This window comes from Anoplophora glabripennis, unplaced genomic scaffold, assembly GCF_000390285.2.
Source record: "Anoplophora glabripennis isolate ALB-LARVAE unplaced genomic scaffold, Agla_2.0 scaffold481, whole genome shotgun sequence".
In the NCBI taxonomy this organism is placed as follows: domain Eukaryota; kingdom Metazoa; phylum Arthropoda; class Insecta; order Coleoptera; family Cerambycidae; genus Anoplophora; species Anoplophora glabripennis.
Genome location: NW_019416559.1, coordinates 105227 through 115988, shown reverse-complemented (window position 1 = coordinate 115988; position 10762 = coordinate 105227). Strand labels below are relative to the sequence as shown.

The window sequence follows — 10762 nt, the reverse complement described above, 5'->3', positions numbered from 1 at the left end:
AAAAGTCCCATAGCACTGCGGCCTAATTAGGCCTATTGTGCGTCCCACTACTAGTCCTATTCAGCAAGTAGATTTGTCCTTTTTACAAAGTCCAAAAGCTTCCTTGCTGGCACTTCTCTCAGTTCCTTGGGTTCCAAATAGGGTCTCCCAAGGAGCGCCATTCTGCTACGTGCAAATCCCGGGCACTCGCCAAGGATATGCAGAGAAGTTTCATCCGCCGATTCAGATCCTCGGCAGACCGGACTGTCTACAAGCTTTAGTTTATGTAGATGTTTCCTAAAGCGACAGTGTCCCGTTATGAGTCCTGTCACTCTCCTGAGCCGGATTCTGTTCAAGCTCAGTAGCTCATTCGCTCTTCCCTTCGAAATTTAGTAGGGAAACATTTTTAAATATAAAGAATCAAAATGTATGTATTAAAACAAGTTCAACCACAAAGGGCGCCACACGAACAATGCCTGATGATTAATTTCTCCCTTATTTTTTGAGCAAACGTACTGATTTGTTTGACTACAAAATCTTATCCTGGCGTCATTTCTATGGAAAAACGTACACAAAAAATTAGTATGGAGATAGGCCTTTATCTTATTCAATAAATGTTCAGGACAACATTGAAAAAACTCGCCTTAAAAATATTTATTGGAAAAGATAAGAACACGATAGTAAAAACAATTTCCTTGTGCAAACTCCTTCCATGTTTAAATCAATTATTACTATAATGTTTGTAATTATTTATTTATAGAATATGCAGTATTTCTGCCCTATTGAAAACTAGAGGACTGTTTTTATAAGCTTAGTTTTGCCTAACCAGAAATATATCACTAAGAATTTAGAGAATTCTTCACGACACAATAATCACTAAAACATTAACAGTTTCCGAAAAACTATGTTCTCGTTATCAAAACTTTCATTCTCAGGTTGACTTAAATGTCAAATGCGACGGTTTCTTTATTTTTCTATAAAGAAACAAATTATGACAATGAAATCTCTAAGGCTTCGAAAAATATTGTCAAAAACACTTCCCTGAAATGAACGATGAACTATGAGGATCCAGAAAAATGTGTCGACATCGACGATTTTGAGTCGTATTATGTAACAGAAGCAACAAATTGTTCTCAAATCAAAAGTCAGGATAAAAATTATGTAAAAGAAATAAAAAATACTGTTCTTGACGGAGAAGTTCCTAAAGACAGATGTCAAACAATAGGTAGGAACCACACTGAAAAGGAGGAAACTTTACCAGGAAGTAATTTAAACAAATTAGAAAATAATTCAGTGACAAATAAAATTAATTATCTATGTAAGAAAAACGCATCTCAAATGATACCTTCTGACAACGTAGAAATATCGAGCGAAGAACATAAAACAAATCATCAAATAAATGTACGTGAAGAACAAAATGTACCTACATCACCAGAATGTTCCCTAAAGTTGAACGAGCAGGACGTTATTGAAAGTATGGTGAAATTAAGTATTACAAAAAACATTGAGCTTAAAGAATAAACGGTGTTTTATATGATGTCACTTAATTAATGTATGCATTTTGTATTGTTACCTGCGAAATGTGTTAATTTACAATAAATAAACCTACAATTTCATCGATTTAAATACTGCGAGTATTTTTTTGGTGATAGATAGTACATAAATCTGGGAAACTGGAGAAGAGTGCTACGCGAAATACCATCTGCATTTCCAGAATTTTAAATAGCACGATATACATTTTTGCATGTATGTACTTGGATGGAGATTGAAATGACCCATTCAACAGTGCCTGCATAATTGAAAACAAGTCAACAAGTAAATCTAATTTTTACATTCACTGCTGTTTACAGATTTTACCGTTAACTGTTTCATTAGAGCACCTCTGTCAAAAGACTTTTGTTTACTTTGTAACCATCGATTGCAAATGCCTATTTATATAAAAACCTGTCTAGTTTTGTGCTCTTGGTCAGTAAATTTTGTTTTACTCTTTAGGTACATAACTCACCTTTGAGTAAAAGTTTAAATGGCAATGCAATAAATACAATAGCATCATGAGAAGTTCGGATATAAAATGAACTCAAACTTATCAAAAGCAATCAAAACCCCTTTAGTATTTATTTAAACACTTAAAAGGAACAAGAAAACAAATACACATTGTTTAGTCAATTGAAATGCGGTAGTTACAACTCATTTTTATTTTTTTTTATGTTTCTAATGTTATTTTTTATGAAATAAATAATAATGAAACAATTTGCAACCAAAATCGTGAATAGATTTAATAGTGTAAAAATTACTTTAGCTCCTCTACAGAATGTATTTAAATAAAGTAGCACAAATAGTAGGTACCAAATAATCTAGTTTCTTCGGTTGTACGTTACAGGATGTATAAGCTTTTAGTTAACGTCACAAATAAGTGTAATTGTTTAACGTAAGATGAAACTTGGGTTGCGACATAATTAAATAAAGGTAAACATTTACTGAATTCGTACACAAATATATGTTTCAGACTTATAATGATTAAATTGTATTTAAAATTTTATTTGCAATAAAAAATTCCTATACAGTTTTAGAATTATTTTTCATATTTAACTACGTAATGAGTTTATTTTAGACTAAAAATATACTTGAAAATGATTCATTTTCCGAATACCATGGAGATCTTTTTTCTTTGAAAGACAATTGCGAATTAGAGAAATTTGTGGAATTTCAAAAATATTCATATACATACAGGGCTTTCATTAATGTCCGAGACCCACGTGACCAAATTGGTTGTCACTATCAATAAATTTGATTTTCTTAAGTTGGCTATTATGAAAAATTTCAAGTTTAGGGACCCTAAACCAGCTGTCAGTCCAGAGGCGTCCACGGTACCGCGGCCGATAGTTTACGTCATTACTTTCTTATGCTAGTACGTTTTCCCTTGATTGTTTTTCTGATGTACCAACATTTTTACGTTTATTTACTTTACTGACAACAGTTCTTTTCAGAACTACAGAATTTGTTTGTGTTTTTTACGTAAGTAAATAATGTATTTTAAGGTTATGTTTACTTATATCTGTTTCATATTTTTAGACTTCAAGTGTTTAAAAATGCCTTTTACACCTGAGCAAGATGCCTATATTTTAAAGGTACATTTTCGGAGTGCCACGCGAAATCCAGATGGAATTTGGTCATATTCATTACAATCCTGTATTGATCAATTCACTGAAGCTTTCCCTGATGTAGACGTTGATTATGACGTTTTTAGGAAGCACAAATCAATACTTGTCAAGAGATATGATGAAAAACATTGTATTTGTAAGGGGAAATCAACAGGCAGGCCAACAGTTTCAACTGAAAATGCAGTTGACGATATTCGAAAACGTATGGAGCAGAGCCCTAAAAAATCTATCTCCCAGTTGTCTGCCCAAACAGGTATGCAGGTAGTTTTTATGTTACACACATTAAATACTTGAAACTACATTTATAATTAACTTAAAAGCCTTAAAATTAATTTCTGTGTGTATTAATCTGAAATTCTCATAAGACGTTGTGAGAATATGAGTCTGCAGTCTGTAGTTGTAATTAACTGCAGAGCAGAATCATGTAGACAAAATGAAGCAGCACAAATTTGAGACTGTTATATGTTGTAAAAAAATAAAAATTTTATATCGTTTAAAGATAACGTATGTACATTTCTCAATATTTGTTTTGTCGATACGGTTCTCGGTGGGAACGTATCACAAGGCTTTAAAGAAGGAATTGCACATGCACCCATACAAAGTCTCTATTGTTCAGCAGTTGCATCCACCAGACTACTACCAACGAATACGGTATTGTGAATGGTTCAATGAAAATCTGAACAACAATGATTTATTGAATTTGACGTTTTTTTCTGACGAGGCATGGGTCCATCAGGTTACATTAACAGCCAAAATTTCAGAACGTGGGCTACAGAAAACCCACATGAGTTTATTGAAACTTCGCTACACCCTCAAAAAATTGGTATATGGGTAGCCGTTTCAAGGAGGCGGATAATATGACCAATTTTCTTTCGAGAAGTGATAAATGGTGAAAGGTATAGGGGGATTTTACGACAAGCTTTAGAGCAAATGCACGATGACGAATTACGGTTTGGATATTTTCAACAAGATGGGGCACCAGCACACTGCAGCAGAAACGGTTAGATATTTGGAAGAATTTTATGGGGATTGAATTATTAGTAGGTTATTGTGGCCTAGTCGAACCCCTGATCTTACACCTTTAGATTATTATCTCTTTGCGAGTTCACACACTTGAAGACCTAGAAGTAACGATTCGCTATGAAATCGAATCCATTACGCCAAATGATTTGGAACGTGTTTTCGAATGCATGAAACGGAAGGTACATTTATGTCTAGAAAATGAAGGAGAACATTTTGAACACCTTTTATAATAAAAACTAAACAAAATACCACTCACCAAAACACTTTTTAATTGTGCGTTGAGAATGTTAACTTTGTTAACAAAACGCAGCATCGGAAAAAGTAGAAGTGTTTTGGTGAGTGGTAAAATTATTTTCTGTTATGTATCGACATCAAACGTTCCAAACCTATCCTAAAATTAACAAAACAATTGTGACTTATTTATATTCTCTACCTGTTAAAACTTCTAGTTTAAATTTGAACAAGTGTAAACATGACTAATTTTTTACCTGGAACATAAAAATTTTATGGCAAGATGTATGCAATATGTAATAAATAAAATTTTTAATAAATATTAAATGTTCAACAATCAATTGTATATTGTTTTTTTGAATTTAACTTATCCAGGTGTAAGCCGGATTACTTCATTTCAGTTCAGAGTTAATGTAAATTTCTAAATTAATACATCAAAATAAACGGCTAAAGTGACATCTTTCTTAAATTACCTTTTCCTTTTCATTTTTATGGAATACGAATTTGTATTGGGAAATGTAATGTTGGTTGCCTATCGTCGCGGTCACGTGGGTCTAGGACATTAATGAAAGCCCTGTATATCGTATTCTGAAATTGTGTATAAGTGTAAGGTATACAAATTCAGTGAATGTTTACCTTTACTTCTATAAATTGTTCTTAATAACGATGTTTCCCAGTATATCAGCTACTGGGTGATATAAGTGTAGGTATACAAATTCAATGAATGTTTACCTTTACTTCTATAAATTGTTTGCCTATGTTTCACTAATCCACGTTAAACACATTTCGAGATGTTTGCGTATTTGTGATGTTTTTCAAAAACTTAAACACCCTACAATTGAAAATAAAACAATTTTGTTAGCGTTTACGCTACTTCACTTAAATACAGGGTGATTCAGAACTTATCCGAAAAACATTGAGGATATGTGCACCCTTAAATAAGAAGTCGATATCACCAAAATAGTTATAATAAAAGTCTAATAGATTTCGCGTAAAAATGTTAAAAGTACAAACCATCAAAATGCAACTGATAACAAAAAAAGGAAAAGGTTTTGCGCTTAGAGCGCGTCTGCCTGGTGAATAGGGTTGGAGTGGGGATATGCTCCCCAGGTGTTAAACGAACGAGGTCAGTAGTGTTGTTTGTTTTATCGTGGGAGTGTCAAAATAGCTCATGATTCTTATTTAGAGTGAAGTTAGAGAAAATGCATTGGCAGTTTCGCGCTTGTTTCCGTATCGATTTCCCGATCGACACATACCAAATCATGAAACTTTTACAACACAACAGTGGTACAACGTGGACGTGATACTGGTAATTTACGTGCAAATCGTAGACGAGATGGTGGCCCCGGGCGACCACAACGTGTTAAATATACATGTATACAGGGTGGCCAAATGAAAACGAAACAAAGCCATTTTCAGGAACTGTAGACTTAAGATTGTAAAAAAACGCTCAGACCCGTCGATTTTAGCTTAAAGAAGGACATTCTTTGCTGGTATTTTTGACTCCGCCACTTTCACCCCCAAGCAAGGGTAAGCATCACCCCAAAATATTTAAATGGCATTGGGGGTTGAGTAACATTTCTTTTGAAAGCTCTTACAATTCTCTTTTCAACGGACTTTAAATTTAATAATTCCGCCCAATACTTATTAAGAATTTTATTTTAAAGTTGAAGCTTATATACAAACAATTAGTAACGGTAAAAATGTCAGTCATTCGAGTTAAGTACGCCAATGGTATACATTTAGTATTTCTTGCGTTATATTGATTTTTGGCGATTTGTTATCACTTTCGTAAAAAAAACATAATTGTAAAAAAACATACATGAATGCTATACACACACAACGAACGTAAAATTAATGGATTCCAAATTATTTTCTAGTATTATTTGGAAGTGTTGGTTGATAGTTTATTTAATTGTGTTTTTGAACATTAAACACTATGGTTTATTCCATTGCGGAAAGGGTAAATATCATTTCGCTTTACTTTATGAACAATAAATGTGCGAATAGAACAGCTCAGCTATTTAATGAACAACATCAAGATCGACATGCCAAGAGGAAGTATGTTCTAGAGTTAGTAAAAAAATTTCAAGAGACAGGGAACGTAACCAATAAAAAACGAGAAATTGGAAAACCTATAGTTAATGAAGCTAGTGAAGTTGCAGTTTTGGGACAAGTTCATCTTGATCCTACATTAAGTACGAGGCAGCTGGCATCTCTATCTGGGATCAATCGAACTAGCATATAAATCATTTTGAAGAAGAATAAATTCCATCCATACAAAATACATTTACTCCAGGAACTTCATGAGGATGATGATGACCGTCGTTTGCAATTTTGCGAAATAATGAGTGAGCGAGTTCTTGAACGGGACGGTAAATCGTCACAATTGCCGCTATTGGTCCGATTCAAACCCAAGAGTTTTTCGGTGATCGGGTGGTGGGTCCTTTTTTTCTATCTGGTAATTTGACTGGCCAAATGTATTTGCAACTATTGGAAGACGGTATTGACCCTGCCTTGACTGATATTATTGAAAATGTTCCAGAGTATGATGAAGATCATTTGACTTTTCAACAGGACGGTGCTCCTCCGCATTATGCATTAATTGTCCGTCAGTATTTGGACCAATGTTTTCTACGGAATTGGATTTAGAGAAGAGGCAGCTATGAGTGGCCTCCACGATCACCGGATTTATCGCCCCTTGATTTCCTTTTGTGGGGATACCTAAAAAGTTTCGAACAAAATCTTTATTCTTGTATGGAAGCGGGCGGTCATCAGTTTGAACATTTAATCAACTAAGTAGTAAGTAAGCAACTAAACATAATTTAAATTTTAAAATGTAAATTTTTTTCAAAGTATTGGGCGGAATTATAACATTTAAAATCTGTTGTAAAAAGAATTGTAAAAGCTTTCAAAAGAAATATTATTCAAACCCCAATGCTATTTAAATATTTTTGGGTGATGCTTACCCTTGCTTAGGGGTGAAAGTGGCGGAGTCAAAAATACCAGCAAATAATGTCCCACTTTAATCTAAAATCGACGGGTCTGGGCGTTTTTCTACAATCTTGACGCAGTTCCTGAAAATGGCTCTGGTTCGTTTTCATTTGGCCACCCTGTATGCATACTACGTATACAAGGTATTAATATCGTGTTTCCTTAAGATGTAGTCTATCTTGTTAGTACATCCATTCCCAGATGGAGGAATCCTTTTATTTTTTCCTAGGTATCCTTCTGATGACTCATTCAATAATAATCCTCTTCCTGTATCTATTTCCTTAAGATGCAGTCTATCTTGTCAGTACATCCATTCCCAGATGGAGGAATCCTTTTATTTTTTCTTCGGTATCCTTCTGATGACCCAATACTACAGACGTACGTGTTCTAATTACTCGTCAAAGTTCCATCTCGCAGATATAACGTACTTATTCGATGTACTAATGTACTGACAATTATCTATAAAAATTGTTCTTACACTTTTTTTCCTAAGAATCACCATTTCTGAGATACAGCGATCCGAAAAGTTGAAAAAGTCGTGTTCTCCATAATATGCACACGTTTCCACGCCACCTGTGAGGTAGTGTACTTGGCGTGTTTCTTTTAACGTGGTTTCCTCGGTAGGCCTATTCCACGATATATTGTGGTCCTGTTTAATTAAATAATATTGTATTAAATACAAAATGGTACTATGGTACTATTGGAAATGATGAAAGCGGTGTGAATTATGAGTAATTGGGGAAAACTATTCGTCTGATTGATAATTATCTAATGGAACTTCTTCTCTTTCTTCTTCTTCTTCTTCTTCTTCTTCCTACTGGACACAAGTAAATTGTTCTAACGATACATCAAATGACTCCTCGCTGACATCGTAAGAATCCTCTTCTGATGGCGATTCAACATTGGAGCACGACTGGCCTTGACAACTGGTACATGCTAATAAACAAAACAATCTAACTTTTTTGTAGCCGCACTTAACACTACACCCCTTCTTGTAATTGCAGAAAATTGTATTGAGGAGTTTTTCCGGTGCAGGTGGGAGCAAAGTCTGGATTGGTTCCAATGTATTGTCAATTAACTTCCAACCCCAGTCTTCTGGGTCCAGTTAATTACCAAGCCACACTTGAACTTAATAATATACCAGAAGTAGATGTTGATGAGCAGAAGCAGAGGTTGGAACAAGGAACGTTCAAGACTAATAGTATTTCGTTTAGACCTTTGAAAAAGGAGCAGGATGCCACGCGGACAATTGAATAGCAGACAGATGTTGTTCAAGGTTATACGGACAACGTGTGCATATTAGGGAAAACACAACTTTTTCAACTTCAACATAAACACACCACAGAAATGAGAGAGATTTTTGAATCGCTATATATCAGAAATGGTGGTTCTTAGGAAAAAAGTGCAAGAACAATTATTTTTATAGATAATTGAATGATCTACAATTTTTGCCAGACGTATTTTTATGATAAAACTTACAGTTTGGCTGAAATATGCAAAAAAACATATTTGCGAACTTTGATCTTGAATAATTTTTTTGCAGATGTGGGATCGATGGGGATTTTTCACGTTTCATTTATAATGGTGCTCCAAACATTCGTGTCAATTTTAAGCTTTATGGGAATTATTGTAACCTTGAATGTCTATTTTCACCGGGCTAATTTGTTTCCGGACTGAGATTCAACGTTCAGGTATTTATTTATGTGATTATCCTTCTGTTCGATTTTCTCTTGACAAGGATCTAGAGTACATTTTTCTTTCACTTCTGTGGTGAAGCTGACATTCGGTTGTATTCCACTCCATATGGTTCAGGAATGTTTCTATGTTCGTGTACTATACAGGACCTCTTCTCAAAGGCTGTAAATATTTGCTAAAGTTGAGGCCACGGGTGAATCCATGGCTGCTCCTTCACTATATTTATAAAACTAAAGAAGAGAAAAGTCTATCTAGTCCACGTTTTTGTCAAGTTTTCTAAATATTCAACACTACATCATCTCTATGATTCAACACCATGAATAAAGTTTTCTAAGATTTTCCAGATTTTGCTGATAAAATATCCAGCTTTCCGTCGTTCTTACTTTCTCATTAGGTCTTTAATTTAGTACGTACAGTCGGTGAGCGACAAAAAGTAATAATTACTTGCTGCCACTGCTGTAATCCCTTTGTCAGCCTCCTGTAACTGAAGAATGGAACGTCTACATACATTTTTCGATAAAAGACTTTACTAGAAACATTCGTTTCCATCGTAACGATTTCTAAGAACGCGAAAAATTACAAAAGTTTGTCAGATGTATGACAGCTTTAGTGAATGATCCTTAAGTACTCTTTAAGAGTTAATAAATTTCAAATGGAGCATATGTCAGAATATCTTTTTGCATATTTACCTGTGTGTTGGGAGCCAGTTGTTGTAGTAAGGGTGTCAACAGAGTCACTTGTCGCGGGCAGCAGGGGTGCGGTGGAAACGATGGGCTGTTGGTCAAGTCTGTGGTGCGGGCCCGCCGACTGTCTCATCGGTACTTGGCGCCCCGCCGGAACGCCGCCGCCCGTGATCTACGGAGCTACACACCACCACCAGTTAGTATATTAGACAGCCAAAGCGCAAGCATTAAACTATATACAAATGACACATTTAAGGCACCGGTTAGTATGGTAAATATTGTAAAAACTATAAACGATGAAAATATTTTGAGAAAAATAATTTATACAATGTGTCCCAAAATTCATATTTGAAATTAAAAAAAATGTCTGCAACAGGTCAATTAGTAAATAGAGATTGTCACTTTTCTGAAATATTTTCTATTTTTTTTAGCCATGTTTGAGAGACTTATAATATTACCGACATTTTTTTATGCGCTTCCAAAAGACAAGTAAACAGTGGCGCGTACATAGGTAAAATGTAGTATATATGTGGAAATTAAAAAACAAATTGGATTTATAATAAATTACATTTAAAATAAATAGTTTATGAGAATAAAGGAATTTTTGTAGGAACAAGGGTGCAGACGTGAACTGATCCCTTCGTCCCTTCATAATATATAAAGAAATTATTCTATTTCTAAAACTCTTAAAAGCGTACGACACTGGATCCCTTGACAGGCAATGCATTATTACTTTGCATCGAATATGATCCTACTACTAAAAATTTGTTGAGGATTTTCTTCGTATTAAGAAGCTTATATTAATTTTTTATGAATATTTGTTCGTCAATTCCAAATCAGATAAACCTCCTTAAATGAAAACAATAATTTAGTACTACTTTTTATTTTATTACAGCAAATGTTCAAAGTGGCACCCATTAACCATTGCACAATGTCCAACTCGGTGTTCAAAGTTATCAATTACATTTTGAATAACATTTGGTGTTATGTTTCGAA

The 10762-nt window shown here is 34.4% G+C and overlaps 1 protein-coding gene across 1 annotated transcript in view; it reads right to left on the bottom strand.

Moving 5' to 3' along the window:
* Positions 1-9899, bottom strand: part of LOC108911346 — a 67357-nt gene extending 57458 nt beyond the window's left edge. The window contains exon 1 of the mRNA XM_023454933.1: positions 9773-9899. Coding sequence (XP_023310701.1) covers positions 9773-9899 — 127 coding nt within the window. The remainder of the gene's footprint in view (positions 1-9772) is intronic.
* Between the last annotated feature and the right edge of the window lie 863 nt (positions 9900-10762).